We start from the raw sequence: 23126 nt of genomic DNA, 5'->3' as shown, positions 1-23126 counted from the left end.
CACACCAGACTTTGGTATCGTAAGATCAGAAAAGGCGTACAAACGGTCTATCGCGAAGACAATCGCGAGAACAATTCTTTAGGCCTTGGTATGGGCTTCGACGCGTGCCTCGGTAGATTCCAACTCAAACGAGTCGGTATCCTGGGGCCTCCAGAACTTCTTGTCGCCCTTCATGGCGCGGATGAACCAAGGTTGAGCGCGTGGCGAGTCTGAGCGGACTGGAATGAGAATGTTAGCGCAGCTTTTGGGAAGGAATCAGTACATGGAGAGACTTACAGCTCCAGTATTCTTTGTTGTCATAGTCGGGTGGAAGTAGGCGTCCGCCTGAGATGGCACCGAGAGCCCATGTTGTGGTATTTATGATGGCGTAGCACATGATTCCAGCGATGAGACCGTACGCAATGGAGTAGGAGAAAGGCATGAACATGAGTGTGACGAAGGCGGGGATGGAATCGCCTGGATAGTTCCAGTTGATGGCTAAGACACCGCGCATCATCATGCAGCCGACCAAGATGAGTGCTCCACCTGTTGCCCAAGGCGGGATGGAGGCGAAAATGGGTGCAAAAAAGAGGGAGATGAAGAAACAGATGCCCGTGGTGATTGCTGTGAGGCCTGTGCGACCGCCTTCTTGGATACCAGCCTGTACATGTTAGTATGGAGGAAACTCAAAGCAGTCAAATATGGTACTTACACCAGACTCGACGAAAGCGGTGACAGGCGAAGATCCAAAGAGGGAACCGATGGAGATAGCGATAGCGTCCGCTGAGTACGCAATAGTCGAACGGGGGAAGTCGCCCGTGTCAGGATCGACAACGCCCGAGAAGCGAGCCATGGAGTACAAAGTACCCGTCGCGTCCAAGATATCGACGTAAAGCATAGTGAAGACAGCCAGAGCAAACTGCCCGCCCACGTTAGACAGATCCCAGTCCTGTGCCAACAAAGTGTGTTTGATAGGATGGAAAGCGACAATGTTCTTGAAGAACTCGAAACGGCTGTCACCAACTGTTGTGCGTGGGAAATAGGTGATTGAAGTGTCGCGAGGCCAGCAGAAAATCGAGACCAGTGCGATACCAAAGATCATTGAGCCACGGATCTTGTACGTCATGAGAAGTGCAGTGAAGACACCGCCCACGAGGAAGCCGAGCCACATGGTCGGGTTGGTGGCTTTGTGTGAGAGACACGAGCCAGTGTCCGGGTCGAGGTATTCTGTAGGGCAACCTCCAAGGTCAAGTGGCGTGGCTTTAGCTCCTGTAATGGCACCGATACCAGCAGAGTATGAAAGTCCGATCAGTGTCAAGAAGAGACCGATTCCCGCACCACATGCGACTTTGATGCTAGCAGGAATGATGCGGGCCAACCATTGGCGAATACCAGCGAGGGAGAGCGCAACGAAGATGAAGCCTTCGACGAAGACAGCGGTCATTGCGACACGGTAATCGATAGGACCTGTGCCGTGGAACCCCACGATCTGATACGCCAGATACGCATTAAGGCCCATAGCCGGTGCGAGCGCCACCGGAAGGTTTGCAAGGAGGCCCATGAGGAATGAGCCGAGCGCTGCGATGGCGGCGGTAGCAGTAACGAAGTCGCGGTTGATTTCGAGGAGGCAGAGGGAGTAGGCTTCATCGTTGATACATGTTGGGTCGACAGGGTCGTTGCAGACACATGTCGCACCAGAGTCTGTGAGGACGGATGCCTACAAGTGGTGGTTCCGTTAGCACACGTACCACTTTGACAGCATGGGTGACTTACGTTGACAGCGATAATGTATGCCATGGTGAAGAAGGTCGTCAGTCCAGCCCGTAGCTCTGTCGTAAACCGCGCATTCTTGATCTCATTGGGCTTTGATGATCAGTATTGCGTGCTATATTGGAAATGCAAGAACGACTTACATGTCCTGATCCGTCAAGATGAAAATATCTGCCCACAAATGAAGCGGAAACCACATCATTGAGAGCAGCTTTGTTTCGTTCAATGAAACCCATTTTGAGAGGCCAAAAGCAAGACAACGGGTATGATAGAATGATGTAGCACTACGAGACCATCGACACCCCAGGTGACGACGGAGATCAATCCCCAGATATACCTGCCGTACTCAAAGAGGAAGATACGGAGACTACACCTAGTGCAGGGGATGGAGCGTAGCAGGCTCGCTCGCGTCATGCAGGTGCCCGCAACGATCCCGTAAGAAGTTCGCGGTAAGCCACATAAGGCATCCTCCGTGATCGGAGATGGATTCTCGTTAAGCGAATGTGGAAGACACTATATGCCTAAAAATCTGCCGCTCCATTATGGCAGGTCGAACGGCTAGGTGTGTTGCTGTTTCATCTTCTCATCCAAGCCGTCCCTCGGTGGGATGCAACCGCGCATACGCCACTGAAGAACCGTCCGCCTTGGTTATGTCACCTCCACTAAATTGTGGTCGTCGGATTCCGGGTTGTGGGCCGCACTGAGTAATCCACTGGCATTAGTACAGTATCTAGATCACTTCAACTGAGCCAGGAAGCGAAAACGAGTCAAGCAATCGATAGATACGTGGTAGTGACGTGGTGTGCCATGTACGTGTATGCTTTGCACCACCTCCTTCAACATCTCAGCGATATTAATTCCATAGCTGCCGAGGCTGACTGTGTGCGGTGCATGTCGCAAATAAGTCTAGTCGTTACGAAGTTGCGGTCTTGAAGTCTAAAGGGTCGAAGACCGATGGCGCATCGGCAGAGGAATCTGACTTGGTTACTGGACATCAGGAACGAAAGGTACCTGACTGTCGGGTCTTCCAAGAAGTTCTAACGAGTCGCAGAAGTCCCAACGATGGCTTTGACGTGCTCGATCCAATGGCTGCTGTGCCGCTTCCCGGGGCTTTCATGAAGGGGGAAGGTAAGCGGTCATCTAGCAGACGCTAAAGGTGGCTGGTGGCGCACATGTGATAAAACCGTCTTCATGTGCCTACAGAGTACGTGTCGGTGCTGCATAGGCGGTAAGGAGTGACATGCTTGCGCGAGTGTATTGTTGCGATGTGCAGGATGAGGGAAGATCTTGGTACTGTCATCGTCCAGTACCCCTCTGGTTTGGGTTGTCAGTTCCGAGAGTGTGGGTTGGGAAAGGTCACTTGCGCTGATCATCATCTGCCCTGTTATCGATGGGGACTTCCGCACTAGTTTCGGCGCTATTCTCGGTGGGAACCGGGCGCCCTGGTTTCGCTGGTCTGTAAGGCCACCAACCACCGCTGACTTGGAACACCCAACACCAAACTGCAATCATTACGCTAAAAACGCTAGCCGGCTCAGTTGGCGAGATTGAGACTATTTCCCGCGAACGGGCTGGCCTAACAGGTGGTACGTGTTGTGACATGCCGAAACGATGAACTATTATCGAGCGAAGATCCCCGCCTGGAAGGCGATGAGGGCACCGTATCGAGATAGTCGACATGTTTCCAACATTTGATGTTCCTCCTCAGCATGCCGAGACAGTAGGAGCTCGCAAAGCAAGAAGAGCAAAGGAAGACGATACGACCAGACGGTCTTTCTCGGCAACCTCGCAGTCATCCGGGAGCACGCACAGCAGCAAACGTCAAGATGCAACGGGCTCTTCAGACTCAAGATCAGGAGGAAAGAGTGGTCTCGGCGGTTGGTTCAGCAAGAATAACAAAAAGGGCATCCAGGAGATTGCTCCGCTGTCGACATGTAAGGAGACACAACGTCCAAAAGAGCTGGCGATGAAGCCAGAGTCTGAACTCGGACTTGACCAAGGACCGGCACCACCCACTGCTCCTCTAGATACACAACATCAAGTATCTCAGAGGCCGCCGTCCCAGCGTTCTGATCAGACATCTCGAAAACTCCAGCCGCCGCGCTTTCCACCCCCGCTGCCATCTCCTCCTCCGTCTGGTGCACTGCCTCCTACGCCAGGGATGCTTAGCCCTGTCAGTATACCAGGTACGTACAAATCGTCTTCTTGATACCTAAACATGAGGTTTCGACTACCATGACTGCGTATGTGGTCTCCTGGAGTATACATGTACGAGCCCTGATCTTACGCGAACAGCATGCTTACACACGCTGCAGATAGGAAGTCACAGTACTCCACTATTTCTCGCGCTTCATCCAACCCATCTAGCGTCACACACTCAAACCACAGTGTCTTTTCGGGCGCTTCGGGGTACGAGACTGCTCTCTCGGACGATGCTTTTGATGACCCTCGCCCTTCTAAACCTTCATTCAGGCCTCTGCCGGTTTCCCAACCACCTTATTTCGAGCCAGTCGAGCGCGGTTCGCGAACTGGCAGTACACATAGCAGTGAACGCGTCCAAAGTGTCAAAGCAGCTCAAACGCCGTTCACACGGGCACTGGCGAAGATGGAGAATGCTGGTACTCGCATTATGTCCGCTCGATTAAGCGAAGAGTGGGACGGCTTGGACGATGACGAGAGCTTCCAAGAGATTATGTTCGAGCAACGGCTATGGGCACTAACTGCCTATCAACGATTGACGCAGAACAAACCCCTGCAGTCACCTGCGCATGAGTTACTGAGTAATAGTCAACCAGCAGATCAGAGGAGGGTACTCCAAATACATGGTTCTCTAGGTATGTCTGTGCTGCAGCTTTGCCTCGCTCGAAACACGCATTGATGCTAACTACCGCAGCGGATGGATGGATGCTAGCACACCATTACCCTGCAGTGACAGTATATACGCTCTCTACCACCAAGACTCAGCCAGCTACCACGTACCCTGCGCCTCTCAACCATCATACACTATACATTCCTTCACTTGCATCCCCAACGCCATTTCCCGATAACTACTTCGACGCCGTTATCTCGCGTTCCGTCGCGACAGTTCTTCGAAATGACGATTGGGCTCGATCATTCTTCGACTGCATGCGTGTGCTCAAGCCCGGTGGACAAATCGAAATACTCTCAGTGGATGCGCACATGAGCTGCGAAGGGCCCAAGCTATCATCATGGGTTGACGAGCATCTTTCCTGTCGGCTGGAAGCTCACGGCGTGAGCAAGCAGGCTTCAGACACTGTCCTCGACACAATGGAGATTGTAGGCTTCGATAACATTCGTCGCGCTCGCATCGCGCTTCCAGCGCATCCACCCAAGGTGGCACCTAAAGCGGCGCCATCTGCATCACATACTTTTGGTGCTGCGATCCCGGCTCCCACACCTCAAGATACTCTAGATACGACGAAGATGATGGCTTTCCTCGGCCGCCATTTCTATCAGGATCTTTACAGCAGGTTCATAGACGTCAGACAGGGAGATGAGTGGTTCTGGTCGGATAAGGAGATTCGGGCGGAGTGTGATCTCTACAAGACAAAGACGGTACTGACAATTGCTTGTGGGCAAAAGTCTACAAGTATGTGTCACACCGGAAGTTATCTAGATGACTAGATCGTGTCCAACCCATTCTTTGATCAGATCAAGTATAGGAAAATCGCGTTTCATTGTCTCCTAGATGCTGTTGTCATTTGCTGTCGGTTTTATAAGTAGAGGAAGTTGCTGCGGCTGAGGGTGTCGCGAACCAGGCCACCGCTAAGCGGTTCCGTCCATCACGCGTTTCACACTCATGACCTCAACAAGACGTAGGCTTAGATATACGAATATACGAAGTGAACATGACATATGCGCACAATTGAGGCAAGCGAGCTAGAACAAGAATGGTCGCGCCTGCACATGCGGAAGGTACCAGGTTCTCATTCCTTCCCGTGCCTGCTTTCACATGACCCACTTATCCAGGCACAAACACACTCACCTCCATGGGTACTGCTTACTTTAACCACGCTCTCTCCGACCACTGCAGCGGCCACTGTTGATTCAACTCGACTCATTCATCAACCATCTCCAACCCGCGATAGACACACATTGTTACCGTGCAATGGCTGCTTCCCAAATCGGTCATGGTCAGATTGGCAAGATCATCGAAGGTATGTAGAATACATTCAAAATCTGAGAGTGGGAGTGATACTGACGATCGTGTAGATATGGAAGAACTCCTACCTTCGGAAACCATCGATAGGGCAGATTATCGGCGATGTCGCACAACCTACGGGCTTTTATCCACGGCATACAAGCGCACGACCCACTCTGACGAACCAGAAAAAGATTACAAAGAGTTGCAGAAACTTGAGAAGACTTTACGTGACCGTCTATCAAACCTTGACCCTGCCAGAGGCCTCCCGCGCAAATTCCAGGGTCCACTCGACAATCTCAAAGCAGGCATCGACGGTGCTCTCGAGATGGGCGTAACGGTCGAATTCCTCATTGAAGGTCTTAAGGATATCTTGAACGAGAAACCTGATGCTACGCCTGCGCCAAAGGTCGAACCGACTAGGCTAGTACCCGAGAAGCGCCTTCAGAGGTATCTAGAGGAGCTTCGCGTCGAGAAGGACAAGAACCGCAAACTCAACGAAGAGAACAACCGCCTCATCCTGGAGCTTAAGCAATACACGATGCGAGAGGATGCGAGCTCCAGTTGGCCGCCTCTCAGTGAGCCGCCTCTCAAAAAACGTCGCGTTGACTAGAATACTGATGATTCAGCCCAGAGCGATAGACACGGGGCAGACCTCTAATTAGGTGTCGAATGAGTCAAAAGTTTTGTACGTCTAGTGAGGAGTATGCCCACTATGCTATCGCTTACTGACAGGGAGCCCAGGTCAGGTTAAGTCGTCGCTGGTAGTGAGGACAAGGAGCCGGGGCAGGAGTTGGGTCATGCGCAGTGTAGGGAAGCATCTTGTCATAGTCCTGTTGCTTGTGCAGGCAGGTGGTCTGTATGACGACTGCCTGATGAGGTTTGGCTTGCAACGACTCGGCTATCAAATGCTTAAATGATTTCATCGCATTGCAACGCTTGTGATGGCAACACTGTGATGTTCCTTTTGCTGCAGCTGTGGCGGGCAGCGAATGACGTATGACGCAGCCCTGAAGTGGGGCTTCGCGAAAAGGTTTAGCGCCTACCGCTCGACGCGACGCGTCTTGTCTGAACTCTGTTGGGATGCCAGACACCTGCAGAAAGAGACGTCCCCTTTGTGCGAGTCAACATGCCTCGGCCTAAACGAACCGCGTCCATATCGCAATACTCGCCTCCGAGCAAGCGCGTAGCCAATGACGCTGCGCGACATGAATCTTCACACCCGCTAGGGTCACGATACGCCCCAGTGGAGCTAGACTCGAGCCCGGAAGCGGAAGCCAGCACGCACACAGAGCCAGCGGGACCTATCAACCCGCCCGCCCAAGCCGAGCCTCCTCTAAGCAAAGAGCAACAACGAGTTGTTGATCTTATCGTAGACGGCCACAATGTATTCTATACAGGATCCGCCGGCTGCGGCAAGTCAACCATTTTGCGGGCCTTTGTCAAGGAACTGAAGTCGCTCGGCAAGGTCGTCCGTATCTGTGCGCCGACAAACCTCGCCGCTTTGAACGTCGGTGGCTTCACGCTTTGGTACGAGGTAAAGCCCTACGTCTCTGGACATCTGATTGACGTCTAATTAGGTCTTACGCTGGATGGATAGTGCCCGATGTCAACAAAGATTTGGACACATTGAGAAGAGATGCTCACAGGAAGCAAGTCTGGAACAGGATGAACAAGACGGACGTCCTCGTCATTGACGAAATCAGCATGGTCGAAAACAACTTCTTCACTCGGCTGAATGAAGTAATGAAGGCGGCCCGAGGTTCAAGCCAACCTTTCGGTGGCGTTCAAATTGTGGTTACAGGAGACGTAAGTGTAGTAGCGACTTTGGGATGTGCAAAGACTAATGCAATACCAGTTCTGCCAACTCGCCCCAGTGAAGCCTTTCCAGAACTGTTTCAACTGTGGAAAACATTTGAGAGAGGACGATTATGATGACCAGTATCACTGCGATGATCGGATTTGTCCGGAAAACGTCTTCCACGACGTTGACAAATGGGCATTTCGTAGTAGTGCATGGCAGGTAAATTTGAGCCTTTTGCCCATCAGATAGGGACTATCTATTGACTATCACAGGAGTGCAGATTCGTAAATGTCAATTTGACCAAGATCTTTCGACAAAGCGATCGCAAGTTCGTCGAAATTCTTCAGTCAATCAGAAGAAGTGAACAAGTCCAGAGCCACGATGCAGCTCTTGCGCTGACAAGTTACAGATGTAGACATCCCTGAGGATGATGCGTACACGCTTCTGAACCATGAATGTTCCACAGAAGGGGCAGTGGAAATATACCCACATAGAGCAGACGTCCTTCGCATCAACAACAAGTGCATCAATGCGCTCCCATCTCGACCTTGGCGGTTCGCTTGCAAAGACTACTTCAACTGGAAACCAGACCACCGTAAGGCGAACCCAGAGTTCAAGAAATACAACTTCAGAAACAAGGATGGTACGCTGAAAGAGCTGGTGAGTCGCCACTTGTCGCATACATAGACATCGTACTAATCTTTCCTCCGCAGGATCAACACAGGTATGAATCAGTCTTGCAGTTCAAAAAAGACATGCGAGTTGTATTGCAGCACAATCTGGATCCTGAAGCTGGTCTGGTCAACGGGTCACAGGGGGTCATCGTAGAATTTGAGGAATATGACGAGAGAAAGCTACCCCGGGCCCGTAAGGAAAGCGAAGAACGTGGAAGCGATGGGCCAATTCTCGCTGGGTCACACGCCGCGTACGAGCACCATGAGATCCGGAGATATGCCGAAGAAAACAATTACCAGCCTTGGCCGGTAGTCAAATTCGATGACGGCCAGACAAGGACAATTTTCCCAAATTGTTCGAGCCTCGAGCTGGGCGACACTACGCCCTATAGCCTCTTGTCCAGGACTCAGATCCCACTCATGGCAGGCTATGCTATTACCGTCCACAAGGCCCAGGGCATGACAATGGATAAGGTCAAGGTCAACCTGCAGAAGGCTTTCGATCCAAGCCAAGTATATGTTGCTTGTACGTCAACTCATATCTACCCCAGTGATACCAAGCTAACAGCGAACACAGTGAGTCGAGCGAGATCATTGCACGGTCTGGAAGTTACGACTCTTCCGAAGAAGCATTTTGGTGGTCAAGCGCCAGAGGTGAAGGAATTCATGGACTCCTTTTCTTGATGTGACCTATTTAATCAGGCTCAGATATATCGCTCAATTCTCGAAGAGTATACGGTGCTCAGACTGTGGCAGCGTCTCTGCGAAGTAGCGACTAGCAACAGAATTCGCAGTTTTGATACTGTTTTACGCTTCGCTAGCAAACAACAAGTCTCGTAACTCTTGCCTTATCTTCAAACTTCTAAGCTCGCATGTGATATACGTCTGCTGTGTGTATCTGTGCAAGATCGTATGTACAACACGATCACCTTATACAAGGTAAAGCTGAACAATTCTGCAGACTACACTTGAATGAGACGAGCAAAACAGAACAATTTGTAGTAATGTAAGCTCTATGGTGTTCAATCTCTTCTTTGTTGAGGTGCAGTCACAACAGAAAAAGAAAGAGACTTGGCTACTCTGAGCAGTGGAGCTGAGGCAATGATCTTGGACCTAAGGAGGTTGGCAGCGCAAGACCATCTTAAGATAAGAAAGCTTTATTGGTGTGGTGCGCATGATGAGAAAGCAGCCAAGGGGCACACTTTGTCGTCTGGTTCTAGATGGGAAGAAGCCGGAGCATTAATTAGGCTAATGTATGAGTCGTTGGTATCCGCGAACTATCTCACTGCAGCCATGACATTCACGATATGGCACAGACGTTGAAAGAAGGGGTATATTAACATTTAAGATCACCTGTATGAAAGGCGAACATGATGTATCAGTCGATAATGGAAAAGTTCATCGACTGATAATCGACTCGGGACACTTGAACGATCCATAGACCGTAAAATAAACTCATGCAAAGACAAGCTTAAAAGATGCGGTTCAAGAAACGCTTCCATGCGGGCCAGGTGGCGATCTCGGCACGCTCCGCGTTGATGAGGTCCCAGTCGAGCTCACGACGGCCAGTGTCAACGTCCATCTGGGCAGTTCGGAGCCATCCCTCGCGCTTCCAGAAGTATCCGGCAATCCAGAAAGCAGCAACGACGAAGATAGCGAGGTATGCCTGGAAGAAGTCGGTGGCAGTACCAAGCCTCTTTCCGATAGGGGAGACAGCAGTGTAGAACTGATGATCATGTTAGCCAAATGTACTACAAAGGTGATCAGATGAAGTCTTACCTGTGCCATCAAGACGATGACGATAATGGCAAGACCAAGCCACGAACCAGCGACACCACCAGCGGCCTTGAATGGAATCTCATCCAGGGTGTGTCCGTGGTAAGCCCAAGCCTTGCGGAAGCGGATGTGGGCAAGGCAGATGGAACCCCAAGTGAAGAGAGCGGCAAGTCCGGAAAGAGCGACGAACCAGTTGAAGATAGTCTCACCGGTTGAGGCCAAATTCATGTAGGCTAGGGGACCCCACATAAGAATGAAGGCAACGGAGTAAAGAGGACGTCCAGCACGGTCGACGTAGGTGAAGAACTTGGGGGCGTAACCCTGGTCAGCGAGGGCGGTGAGGGTACGCGAACCACCGTAGACACCAGAGACACCAATGGAGACAACGGAGACCATAATGACAACGTTCATGAAGCTGTCAAATCCAATCAAACCGGCGTTCTTGCCAGCAATGACGAAGGGCGAGGCGTTGGCGTCACCGGAGGAGTTACCGATGAGACGCTCGTCAGTGTGCTCGACGAGCAGACCAACGAAGGTGAGACCAAGGATGTAGAACAGGGTGATTCGCCAGAAGACCTGACGGATAGCACCAGGAAGAGACTTCAAAGGGTTCTTAGTCTCAGCGGCAGCGAGACCGACAAGTTCGGTACCGGAGAAGGAGAAGGCTGCGGTAACGAAGACGGTGCAGAATCCCTTGAAACCGTTGGCGAAGGCACCGGGGTTGTACCAGGTACGCGCTCCCCAGTATTCAGAGTACATGCCGTTGCTGGGTCCTCCACCGAGAACCAAGACCAAGGCGATGATCATGAAAACGACGGTTGCACCAAGCTTGATACACGACGACCAGAACTCTTCTTCGGCGTATCCCAGAGTACCCCAGATGTTGATGAGACAAATGAATAGCCAGAAAGCCGTGATGAAGACAGCGACGTTGATTTCCTTGGCACCATCCCAATATTGGACTGTTAAACCGGCGACGAGAAGTTCAAGAGGTAAGACGATGGCCCATTGGAAAACGTAGTTCCAGCCCATGGCGAAACCCCAGGATGGATCAATGAAGCGAGTAGAGTAGGTGTAGAAACCACCGGAGACGGGGTACATAACAGCGAGTTCACCGAGAGCGTAGACTGCAAGCCGTGTCAGTTTTGCTTGCGTGCGCAAAACAAGTGTGATCTCTACATACCGACGTTGAAGATCATTATACCCATGATTGAGAAATCGATGAGAAGCGTGGCAGGGCCCTAGAGAATTGTAAGTTCATATCCGGAAGTGACCGCGTACTGTGCAACTTACACCCCTAGAAAGAGCACCACCGGAACCGACGAAGAAACCAGCACCGATGGAACCACCGATGGCAATCATGTGAAGATGGCGAGTCTTCATGGACTTGTCGAGGACGACCATAGGGCCTTCTTGGGGACGACGCTGGAAAGACCTCATGTTGAGACCGTTACGGGTCATGAAGTCCTCCTGGTCGCGCCAGTCGGCGGCCTCCTCACCATGACTTTCGACAGTCGGGTGAGGGACGGTAGTCTTCTCATTAGGCGGGGTCCCTTTTTCGTAGTCCATGATGGGCGGTTGGACAGGTCAGTGCTGGGGGTAGAAAAGACTGATGAAGTCGAGAGAGACCCTGGGACCGGCTGCTCTTTAATGTCAGATATGGATCAGCGGAGGGGGAGGCAATTGACATTTATCCAGTCCAGGTTCGAGATGGCTCGCGGAAAGAGCGACAGGGACCCCCGTTCATTGATGCACGAGGCGCACGAGCCGACAGCTTGGCACCCCTCCATTACAGTGAAGGGCCAGGCTGACGAAAGATAGCCTGGCGCTGTCTTTGGTTGGCTGGTCGTGTGCACCCAGAACAAGCGTTCGCCGCAAGCGGGTAGCACTAACAAGGACGGTGAATTGGCGCCCCGCCGCGGCTCTTGGGATTAGCTTGGGACCTCCCCGCAACAGCAAATCGGCCGGTGGCGCATAGGGCTTGGTGTGAGCTTCGAGGGGGCCCTTGGTGCCCTTTGGTCAGACCCGGTCGCTGGGCGGAGATTGGTCCCAAAGAAGACTGATAACGAATGCGCGACCTGCGAGTAACCGCGAGAGACGGATTTAGCAAAGTTCTAGCAGGCTTTCTAGAACGCTGATTGCAATGCTGGGCTCCCTTGGCTACCGCGGTTTTCTTCGGATCCAACGCCGCTTTCCTTGCCAGCTGCCCCAATTGGCGAATCGAGGTTGGTGCATACCGGCCGTCTTATCTGCAGCCGGATGGTTGCGCTTACTTGGTGTAGTCTGGAGAAGCCTCTCACGTGCCCCACCTCCATGTGCACCTGCCTGGGCCGGTCTAGCGCGTTCGCTTCCGTCATCTCCGCCTCGGTTAGCCCGAGACGCGATGCCTCTCCAACATTACTGTTTGTCAACCACTCCATCGGTGGCGCTCCGGGGCGCTTCAGAGTTGCCATCGCGAAGTCCGCGAATAGGCAAAGCCAAGCGCTCGTGATTGCGGCGTGTGTTGTGTTATCGGGCGTAATGGGCACCGCAGTATTGTGTTACATTGCCCACCTAACCTCGCATCCTAGCACGACAATCCCTCGCTCGTTTCAGTTTCCTCGATAATTAGGCCCGTCTTCGCTCCATCACCCGCTTCGAGAACGCCGTTATCACTGCGTGGGGGAACTACACAGCCAAATCCTCTTCATAAGAGGTGCGACGTCGCGTGTTTGACACCTCATGGCGAACGTTCCCATCCAACGGCACCGGCTCCCAGATCCACCGTGCTGATGCCCGAAAAACCACAATTATTTGCCCCAGGAATCGCAGCCAATCACGGAGTCAGGCTCGGCTACTTCCCCAATCGTCTTAGTGCAGTATGCCAATGGTGCTTGGAATTTCTTGAACGTCTTGGAAGCGTTGCGTATCGGACCAGTCGACAAATCAATCACAACACCTTGATCCAGCAGCCTGGCCACTGTATACTGGCCCGCAGAAAATCAGGGTCTACCAGAATCCTTTATCGCGATATTGTCAAATTCGAATTGCAAACGCTCGCTCATCTGCTCTTAGCGCGACTCCACTGATAACCACCTGTCTGAGCGTCGTATGTTGGGGTGCTTCGATCCGCGCCTGGGACCACCCTAGGATCCACTGTCATCCACCGGCATCCACTTGGTCTTGGTCTCAGATAACCTCACTCCTACCACGGCCACGGAGCCTGACGTCGCTCCCCTGGCATTCGCCTGCCATGGCGAATGTCACAATGGTATAATCCAGCCTTCCAGCGGAGCCAATAGCCAGTCTGGTGTGGTCAGACCGCAGTGTGCCTTACGCTAAAGTCTTACCGACCTTTTCGCCGCATAAGCGGCCGTGACACCCAGCACGACAGCCCACTTGCACCGAGTTGGTGGTTTCTCAGCCAGTATCGCCGAGAATTACGCCTGCATCCGCATTACACGCCTTTATCACGGTGGACCCTGAGGTTTGCGCATAAGGTATTGTGTCGCAAATTCTTATGTTCAACATTGCTCATCAATCACACTATCTCTACTTTGAAGATGGTTGCTCATACGCACGACTCGGTATCAACGGCATCTCGAGCCCGCTTCGCGCCACAAACCCACTCACCGAGATTACTAGGTTACACGTCATTGATGTTCTACGGGCACCACGGGTTATCGCAACGCCATTACTCACGAGATCCTACAAGCTGATTTGCCTATCGGAAAGGATGGCATCTGGAGATTTTACGTCGATCGACCTCCGAGACTCCCGTGGTTCGCAACACATTCTTCGCTAGCTCGTCAGCGTCCCGTTGCCACCATCTCCCATTGAACTCTATATCCGCGCCAATGAATCACTCAAACTTGTATCATTCGATCCGTGGATACTTCCCAGTCAGCTTAATTTCTGCATCGAACTGGCATCTCCAACTGTCGCTCTGGTACCAAACACGGCATATGGGTGTTCTTCAAACTCACGGCAGGAGACTCTGGAGGCACGTTTTAAATCATGCAATAACCTCAGGTAACAACTAAACTCGAGACACAAGGCTCTGAGGCCTAGATATCTTCATGAGATCCACGCCCAGTACAGTTCTCCTCTTTTCTCTGACTTCCCGGTCATTTCTGCCACCAGTCAATCGTCTCCATATTCCCTTTATCGTCCATTTTGTCCTCTCTCCCTTCTTCTCGTTCCCCGAATGACCACCCATCTCCTTTTGTCTTTTCAAGAATAGCGACTGGTAGAATTCCGACTTCATCATCTCTTGCATCCTCACCATACTAGCGACGCTCCCTCTCCTCTCTGCGATATCCTTCACAACATCGTATACGGAAACCCTCCTCTCCCCCATCGTACAAGGAGGCGGTGATCGTGGGAGCAAGAAGCGCGGGGACATTTCTGGAGAGGCTGGCAGAAGAAACGTCGCTTTAGTTGGCGAGGGGGTGGGTGTACGGAGAAATGTGACTGCCATTGGCGACATTGGACTGTCAAAGATTGACAGAGGGGACGCCGGAAGGAGAGGTGCTGCCTTTGGGAAAAGGTATTGCTGCTCCATTGGGGACTTGGGCGGAGCGAGGAATGGGTTCACTGGTGAGCTCGGCGAGACTTCTGAGCGGTCAGACGCCACAGGTGACGGCGTGTCCGGATCCCAGTAGGATAAGGGAGGCACGGGAGGGATTTCATGGTTGGCGTTGATCAATGTAGACATTGATGGATAGGTTGCGCGTCGTGGTGTAGGAGGACGGATGGCGCGCCATGGAGCTGGACATGTCGTGGATATGTTCAGGGAGATTGGGCGGGGTCGAGTTTGCTGCATAGCGAGCAGTTGGTCTCAGGCAGAGGACAACAGTAGGACGTGGAGATATTGAACCCCGATTTGGCGGATCATTCATTTGACTGGCTGGCTTGCTACAATAACGAGACCTTGATATACTTCATACATGTCACACCAACTCGCGGCATTGGCCTCTGTTCAGAGACATACGGATTCTCCGTGGTCACGGACTGAGACTCAAGCTGAGCTCCTACAATGACAACCTGCATGTCTTTCCGATTTACGTTGTCCCGATGATTCAGACTCTGGGCCAAGTTCACACCAAAGCTTTTGTGCGGTTGACAAGCCGCAAGCATGGCACCAAAAGCAGCTAGATCATCCTCAGTCGCCGAGGCATAGTGTACAGGGATATCATAGCGTTCCAAGGTTGTGGTGGTCTCGCTGAACGATCGACCTACCCGTGTCCAGACCCGTGGCTATCGAGCCACACCGGTAGGCGACAACTGCAGGTACGGGCACTGAACCATGATTCCCAGAAAGGAAGGAAAAGCCTAAGGAATGGAGTACGTATCCATTGTACCGGTACCGCTGTGCGTCTGTATTGTTTGCGTGGCACGGAGACAAGGGTGAGTATTGAACGTGCGTGTAGCAGGCACAACCCACGGGGTAACCCTTAACAAGGCCTGACAAACAAACTGTTGATCAGGTGGATCTAAGCTTGTGAAGAGGCACACTGAACACATGCCCTCGCCTTTTATTGCCAGATTCTGCACAGCTCTTGCGGAGGGGCACACCACTCATGGCTTGCCCTTGACCGACGTAACAAAAATGGAGGAGACATGCTGATCTGAATCATGAAGCACATACTTCGTCGTGAGACGTCAGGAGACTGGACAACGTAGAAATTCCGAAAGAGATGGTCGTGACCCATAGTGTGGAGAAGATGGCCGACCGGATGAGTCAGCAGCCTCCGAGCACGATGAAGAAATGACGTCTCACCAACGTTAAGCGCATTCGCAAAATCCTCCGGATCAAGAGCTGCAACAAACCGAATTGTTGTAAGACACAAAGCGCAGGGCAAACTCAAACCGGCGACGACAGTGCAGGACGCTTCTCCGCAATCGCCAAGGCCCGCAATCTGCAGCTACTGACATCTATCGAAACGGAAAGTTCGCGGTACGATTGCGACCTCACGACGCCGCCCCACCGTTGTCCACGACACGTCCACGATGCTCACACGAAGTGCACTGTGCCCCGCGAGGGCCTTTGCCAGCCGCTTCCCACCCGCGATACTGGCGCCCGCATCCACCGCCGCCGCGACTTCCTTCTCCACATGCACACGATCAAGCAAGCTCCCACAACAACAGCGCAACAGCCCGACCACCGCCTCTCGCACCACCTTTCCCAGCAGACTGATAGTACGCCATGCATCGACAGCCCCAGCACAGCCCGTGGCCAACAACTCGCCCGGCGCACAACCCCAACTCACATGGAACGCCTTCTTCGCCCTACGCCGCACGCGCCGGAGAATCGGCCAGGCCTGCTCGGGAGTCGGCGCCGTGGGCGTGACGTACTTTGGTCTCACCACCATGATCAACAATGGCTATGACGCGACCCTCTCCGCCCAACTCGGCGGCTTCGATCCCTTCATGCTCATGGGACTGAGCACCTTGGGCATGATGGCTGTGGGATGGCTCATTGGGCCTATTTTCGGCAACCAGGTCTTCAATCTGGCTTACAGGGGTGTGCTGGGCGAATTCACGCGGGTAAGTTACGTCTGGAGAGTGATGAGATGTCGGATACTGACGGTAGTGTGTGCAGAAAGATTCGGCCTTCTTCAACCGCATCAAGCGTCACCGCGTCGACCCTACTGCCTCTTCGTTAGCGAACCCCCCACCGGACTACTACGGCGAGAAGATTGGTAGCGTGGCTGGATACAGAAGGTGGTTGAAGGACCAGCGTGCCTTCAACCTCAAGACGGGCAGATACCGGGCGACCAAGGCTTTGTAGAGTGTTCCGAACGGCCGCGGGCTGCAAATTGTACAGCTCGAGTATCAAATTACCAACGTCGAGCAACATACGCATCCGGTGCAACAATACCTGGAGTACAGGAAAGAGCAGGCGGGAATGGAGCATGGTTTTGGGGTTATGTGCGTAGCAACCGTCAGGAGTATACGAGCGAGCAGTTAGTAGGTGGCATGCTCTTCTGTTTCTTACCATGTGTCAAAATATCCGAGCGACGATTCCATCATTGCACCCTCGCATCTCAACCCACTATGTGTTCTCATATGTTCCACCAGAGAAACGAACTCCAGACATGCATGTATGTATATGTACATTCCACCTACCAGATAAATCGCATCTCCATCTTAGGACCCCACGCAAGGACGTTCTACAACCTCGCCCTCCTCCCCACCCCTTCCAACACACCTACAACCCCCTCTCTAACCTCCCTCACAACCTCCCCAGCCTCCTTCACCTCCCTAACCAACCCAACCCCACTCCCCGCATACGCCGTCATCCTGCCCCCACCCTCCCTCCACCCCTCATCCCCCTTCCGCATCTCCTCGCGATACAACCGCGTATTCTCCTCCTGACTCATCCCCTTCTCCACAGCATCCACATAGCTCTGCGTGATAATCCCGCGCGCATTATGCGTCTCCGCCCAGTTGGTGCCGCGCAGGGAATCGTAGACTTTAGTGCGCACGGTGCTTTGTCCGCCGTCGGTGGTGCGTAGCACGGCGGTGCGGTAACCATTGCTTATGGCTGCTTCGGGGGTGGCGAGTAGACGCGTCCCCAAGACGCAGCCTGAGGCGCCGAGGGTGAGGGATGCGGTGAAGGTGCGGGGTTCGGATATGCCACCTGCGGCTAGGAGGATGGGTTTGACACATTGGGTTCGGTGATGGAGGGTGTCGATTTCGTCGCTGACTTCAGGGAGGAGGGTTATTATACTTGCGCCTTGGACGAGACCATGACCTCCCGCGTCCGTACCTTGGACGACGAGGACATCTGGGCCGATTTGTTCAACCACTTCCAGAGCATCTTTCACACTGCCTATCTGAACCCAGATCTTCGTCGAGGGAGAGGCGGTTCTACTTGCTTCGGCCCATTGCACGAGAGATGCTGTGGATGAAGGCGCGAAGAACCATACTGCTGCTGGACGGTGTTGCGCGATGATGGGGATGGCCGTTTCGAGATCTGCGCCCCAGTTTATGAAGCCGATGCCGATGGGAAGTGTTCCGTTTTTCGTTGGTAGTGCGGCGGATGTGTCGTTCAGGAGTCTCTTTGCGTGCTGCATGTGGGATTCTAGATCTGATACGTCTGTTCCTGCGCCTATGAAGCCGATTCCTCCTGTGTGGGTTGGTTAGGATTATGTTGGAGTGCTAATGCGTGCTGTAAAGCTTGAAATAAGATGGAGGCGCTTGGTAAAGCAGATTACCCACGGCAAGAACATGAGAAGGTGTTGGCGTGATGGTCTCTTCTTCAACTCACCGGCTTTCGATACTTCAACAGCCATGTCCGCTAGAGCGATCAAGCGCATCGGCGCGCCTACCACCAGCGGCGTTTGAATCCATGGGTAATCCACTCTCAATCTTTGCATGTCGTCCATCATTTAGTCTTCTCTTCTGTTGATACTCTATCCTCGTCCTGGATAGTCTTTGATTCTGTTCTCCTGAAGCTCAGCGTGAAACCGATTTTGGGTACGTGGATCTAGCAAATGCAGGCTTTTCTATCACTTTGACATAGTGGGATGAATCTGTATTAAGACCGAGGTATGTGAAAACGTGCGAAATGACAGCCTCATTCGGATGCGTGACTAGGGAAGATGACGCGCTCCAGTTTTAGAGGTTCCGGTAGACCTACCGGAAGGCTATGACATGTCCTCGGCTATGCACTATGAACCTGATCGGCCTTATTCGGCATGGAAACTCTACAACACGGCCACCAAATTCATGTCAATGTATGTTACTGTTATGTTCGATTCTCATTACATCTTTCCCTCCCAGATACCCAAAAGTATTAACTAATATACTAATCCCAAAGTCTATGTTGGCATGGAACAGAACCCAGAACCTCATGCGCGCTCATGCTCGTAGAAAGCAGGAAAACCGCCTGTATCTACATGCACCCATCATTAAAAACGCAAAGCTTCATAGAGCAGTGAAGGATTATGAGTCGTCTACAACTCCTTCTCTCTCTTCTCCCACTCTACAACACCGGGAGCCAACGGCCTGGAGAACAAACTCGAGTAGTCGGTGTTGACAATGTCCTTGCTGCCACCGACGTTCCTGAGTTTGAACTCGCGCACAAACGCCACGAGAATGGTCTGCAGTTGGAGGTAAGCAAATTGCTCGCCGATGCATCGGTGCCTTCCAGCGCCAAAGGGCAGGTAGGGAGAGTTTGTTCCCTTGGACACAACACCCCAACCAATGTCAATCTTCTCCTGGTCGGCGTCGTCACGCTCCTCGTCGTATTGTTGGTGCTCGGCGTCCCAGCGGTGCGGGTCCCAGACGGAGGGGTTGACAAAGTGGGTATCGAGCTGAGCTGAGAAACCAGGCGAGGACATGAGGGTGTGGGAGGTGGGTACAACGTAGTTTGTTCCGTCGACGACAAGAGGTTGCTTGACCTTGCGCATGATAGAGTGGATCGGGGCGTGGATACGGAGGGTCTCCTTGACGACTTGAGTATGGAGGGGTAGCTTCTGGAGATCTTCGTAGGTTAGCGGTGGGAGGTCCTCACCAAGAGCCGACTTCTGCTCAGCAAGGAGCTCCTCGACCAGGTGCGGGTTTTGTGCCAATCGGAGTATGATCCAGGAGATGGTCGAAGAGGACGAATGTTGACCAGCCATGAGCAGCGCAATCATAATTCCGGCAATCTCGTGCTCGGGTACCGGTGTGCCGTCCTTGTACTTGCAGTCCATGAGATGCCAGATCATGTCAGGAGAGTCCTTCTTAACCTCGCCCGATCTCCTCTTGCGAACAACCTCAGAGTATAGCTTGATCATCGTCTCACGCGCGTTGTCGCGTGCGCGGTTGTGAGGAAGCGGGGCCCAAGACAGCATGAAGTTGATGGGTGAGAAGCCCATGTCGAGGTCGTGGTATAGCTCAGCGAACTTGGAGTCGAACGAGTTGCGGATCTCCTGGCCCTGGAGCGAACGAGAGGCGGTGTAGATGGTGAGTTCGGCCATGACCTTGGGAACGTCGAAAGTGCCCTTCTGTCCCTTGAAAGCCTTGTGGCGCTTGACGAAGTCTTCGCATTCTTGTGTGATGAGGGTAACGTAGGAGCGGAGGGCGTCTTGGGTGAGACCGAACTTGACGAACTGTTTTCGCGTTAGCTATGCATCGAGCATGAGACTGGGTCGTACGCACCTTCTTCTGCTCCATGAGCTTCGAGTTGGGGCAGTCGTACGCGACATCCTTGCCAAAGACCGGTGTGCAGAGCGGGGAGTAGATCTCCTCGGCGTTGACGTCCTTGATCTTTCCGTTGAGGATGAAGTTGTTGCCGGTAGTGTCGAGGCACACAGTCATCTTGCGGCCGAGGAGGATAAAGGTGAAGACATTGCCATACTAATTCCAGTCAGTCATGTTCAGCCCTGCCATTGCATCTCCTACACACCTTCTTCTGGTTGGCGAAGAAGAACGCATACGGGTCCATGCCATATGTGACGGTGCTACCGATCACGGGCAGCCAGTGGAACACGAGGGGCGGCTCATTGGGCTTCTTGAGCAGCAGCTGCTTCAGGACATTGAGAACGACGGCGACCAGGATAAAGGAGGCGAAGCCGGCGGCGACGAGGACGGGGAGCGACGAGTTGGAGGTGAAGTTGCCCAAGGGGCCGGCGACATTGGCGAGGAGACCCATACTGCGCGACAAGAAGCAACTGCACAAGTGAAGGGCGTGAGGGAATGGCGTTGTTGACGGGGACGCGCCTCAATAAATTTCCCACGGGTTGAGGCTCGCGCAGGGGCCAGGCTATCCAATCATACTATAGCCGTACAGCGCGGCGTCTGAGTGGATGAGTGCAGGTGGGCTGGCGGGCGGTGGGCGGTGTCGAGAGCTTGGCAGGGACCGGCTTGCGGATCTTAGCGCACCCGTGCAAAGGAGACACGATGGCACCACTGACAGGCCATCCAAACCAAATACCCTCTCATCGTACATCGTGCCACGTCATTGGTCTGAGGGATACATCACCTTATCCACAACCCGAAGCAGACAGCATAGCAGTGTAGAATTCCATACTTCCTACGCTACCTAGGTATGCTCCGTTGACCGAATGCGCAGTACGTGTACTTATCCCTAGCCTGTTCCGTTACGACTCTTGTTCCATCAGGTCTATAAACGTTACTGTGCTTTGGTTTTGTTGTTGATATTTTTCGTTTCCAAGGTTTTGTCCCCGACACGCCGTATAGACCCCAGCTGCATATCGTTAACCATGGATGGTTGAACATGCGAGGCAGCAGCGGGCGGTGTGACAAGCTCATACTCTTGCTCTGCTTAGCGTCGTATCTCGTAGGTTGGCAGGCTGTCAAAGGCTGAGCAATCGATGCACATAGATGAGCGCAGCCGGTTGAAGGGAGGCGTGGGGTCCACGGCTGGTAGACGCATGTCAGCAGTGGCTATGTCTCAGCCTTCTCTTTACCTTCAGATAAAGTCGTTATCGCCCTGGTAGCACACTCTTTATTGTTAGACAATTACCATCGTCCCTTCCAATCCAGACGTCGCTCCCAATCGATTTCGTGGTTATGAACTTCCGCAACGGCCTTCGAAGCGTCCGTACCGCCTTCCGAGATCTCAAGCGAGACCTCAAATCGACACAATGGCTGCGAGGATTTGGCTGGTTCTTTGGGTTCATCTGGGGTTTCGGCCTCTTAGCTACTCTGTTATTAGTCGCCATCGGAGCGGTGTGGCTGTTTCGTTCGGACCTCAAGGCTTGTCAAGTGGACGGCACTTTTCGTCTAGATCCAAGGACTTACAGCATGTGGTCGTCATCTGGCTTTTTCCAAGTTACGTTAGGTGGAGGACACCTGACGTTTGCAGGAGCAAAGGCGGTGGATATTATATGGGACGTTGTGAGCTGGCCAGAGTTTGAAGGCACGGGATTTGATACTGACAACTGATAGGGCATAGGCCGTGGAGGTCAATTATTGTTGGCGATCGTATCGTGGCGGGAGTTCGCAAGGTATCTGACGATATGCATGGAAGACAAACCTGTCAGCTATCGGCTATTTCGGACGATATTCATTGAGAATAATGCATCGCTAATATCAACGGGCCGGACTATCAAGAGTTTCATTCGACAGCGCAGATTACGGTCCAAAGCCGCCATGGTATTTATGATTGCCACCATGTTATACATCCTGGCATTCCCTACACTCATGAGCGCTATGAGTGGTTACGACTCCAACGTTGTATCTCGTGTCCAAGATGGCGATGATAACCTTGTCCCTTTCAACAAGTATGCGCGGGTTGTCTATGTCATTCACGATGGCTGGAGAGTCGGCGAAAATGGCGAATACTGGATCAGGGACATTGAAAGTCAATGTGAGCATATTGTTCCCTTCCATTACCGTCCAAGAATGATCAGTCAATGACTGAGACCCGTAGATGACCCCGTGCTGAACTCATACAATTTTTGCGAAGATCCCGCGCCGCCGAGTCACCGCAGCTCTACGTGCAACTTGGTGGCACATGTCTCTCAATGTAAGACCGTGCGTGATCTATATGGCGTACCTGCTAAGCGGCCACAGATGTCGAAATCCATGGACTTGGCGGAACCCAAAACGAATCGTCGCAGTTTATGAACACGCTCATAGAACCACCTGTCCTCAATATCACTGCGTACAAAAGCGAAGCGAAGCGGCTCGGGGGCCAAAACTCTCCTGAACCATTAGACGTAACTTGGGTGAGGGGGAACAAAACCTTCGATCGCACGTACATGGAGCTCTACGGCAAGTGCCAGAACACGGGGGTAGGTCGTCACTAGGCCTTTGAGATGTTGTCGTGTCATGCTAAGCGTTTGGTCTAGGACTATAAATGGGGATTCTCACTTTTGAAGCTCATCATCAGCATGGTACTGCTGCTCGCATGGACAATCGGGATTTATATAATGTGGATCTATACACATTTCACTATTGCGTCCAATAATGGCCATTTCGAGGAAGTCTCTGGAGAATATCGCGCAGTCCTCAAGTTGGCAGC

General features: G+C 52.6%; 8 protein-coding genes across 8 annotated transcripts; 4 read left to right on the top strand and 4 right to left on the bottom strand.

Annotated features, from left to right (window-relative positions):
- Positions 1 to 78: 78 nt before the first annotated feature.
- On the bottom strand, positions 79 to 1776 carry J4E79_006047 (uncharacterized protein; the record flags this gene model as incomplete). The annotated part of the gene is made up of 4 exons (XM_049354922.1): positions 79 to 218; positions 277 to 640; positions 692 to 1696; positions 1753 to 1776. The coding sequence occupies 4 exons, from the start codon at positions 1774 to 1776 to the stop codon at positions 79 to 81; spliced, it is 1533 nt and encodes a 510-aa protein (XP_049210318.1).
- Positions 1777 to 4378: 2602 nt separating this feature from the next.
- Positions 4379 to 5394, top strand: J4E79_006046 (uncharacterized protein; the record flags this gene model as incomplete). Its single annotated transcript, XM_049354921.1, has 2 exons — positions 4379 to 4583; positions 4685 to 5394. The coding sequence occupies 2 exons, from the start codon at positions 4379 to 4381 to the stop codon at positions 5392 to 5394; spliced, it is 915 nt and encodes a 304-aa protein (XP_049210317.1).
- Positions 5395 to 5878: 484 nt separating this feature from the next.
- Positions 5879 to 6524, top strand: J4E79_006045 (uncharacterized protein; the record flags this gene model as incomplete). The annotated part of the gene is made up of 2 exons (XM_049354920.1): positions 5879 to 5927; positions 5983 to 6524. The coding sequence occupies 2 exons, from the start codon at positions 5879 to 5881 to the stop codon at positions 6522 to 6524; spliced, it is 591 nt and encodes a 196-aa protein (XP_049210316.1).
- A 3336-nt stretch (positions 6525 to 9860) lies between these two features.
- On the bottom strand, positions 9861 to 11734 carry INDA1 (Amino-acid permease inda1; the record flags this gene model as incomplete). Its single annotated transcript, XM_049354919.1, has 4 exons — positions 9861 to 10115; positions 10169 to 11292; positions 11349 to 11406; positions 11459 to 11734. The coding sequence occupies 4 exons, from the start codon at positions 11732 to 11734 to the stop codon at positions 9861 to 9863; spliced, it is 1713 nt and encodes a 570-aa protein (XP_049210315.1).
- Positions 11735 to 16156: 4422 nt separating this feature from the next.
- J4E79_006043 (uncharacterized protein) lies at positions 16157 to 16937 on the top strand (the record flags this gene model as incomplete). The annotated part of the gene is made up of 2 exons (XM_049354918.1): positions 16157 to 16693; positions 16749 to 16937. The coding sequence occupies 2 exons, from the start codon at positions 16157 to 16159 to the stop codon at positions 16935 to 16937; spliced, it is 726 nt and encodes a 241-aa protein (XP_049210314.1).
- A 382-nt stretch (positions 16938 to 17319) lies between these two features.
- On the bottom strand, positions 17320 to 18444 carry J4E79_006042 (uncharacterized protein; the record flags this gene model as incomplete). Its single annotated transcript, XM_049354917.1, has 2 exons — positions 17320 to 18278; positions 18420 to 18444. 2 exons carry the CDS (start codon positions 18442 to 18444, stop codon positions 17320 to 17322), a joined length of 984 nt encoding a protein of 327 aa, XP_049210313.1.
- A 663-nt stretch (positions 18445 to 19107) lies between these two features.
- CYP51B (Sterol 14-alpha demethylase) lies at positions 19108 to 20789 on the bottom strand (the record flags this gene model as incomplete). Its single annotated transcript, XM_049354916.1, has 3 exons — positions 19108 to 20247; positions 20297 to 20494; positions 20544 to 20789. 3 exons carry the CDS (start codon positions 20787 to 20789, stop codon positions 19108 to 19110), a joined length of 1584 nt encoding a protein of 527 aa, XP_049210312.1.
- Positions 20790 to 22273: 1484 nt separating this feature from the next.
- J4E79_006040 (uncharacterized protein) lies at positions 22274 to 22911 on the top strand (the record flags this gene model as incomplete). The annotated part of the gene is made up of 2 exons (XM_049354915.1): positions 22274 to 22469; positions 22676 to 22911. 2 exons carry the CDS (start codon positions 22274 to 22276, stop codon positions 22909 to 22911), a joined length of 432 nt encoding a protein of 143 aa, XP_049210311.1.
- Between the last annotated feature and the right edge of the window lie 215 nt (positions 22912 to 23126).

The sequence above is a fragment of the Alternaria viburni genome (genome assembly GCF_023758015.1).
Source record: "Alternaria viburni strain BMP 2772 chromosome Unknown scaffold_12, whole genome shotgun sequence".
In the NCBI taxonomy this organism is placed as follows: domain Eukaryota; kingdom Fungi; phylum Ascomycota; class Dothideomycetes; order Pleosporales; family Pleosporaceae; genus Alternaria; species Alternaria viburni.
This window is presented reverse-complemented; position numbering and strand designations above follow the sequence as displayed.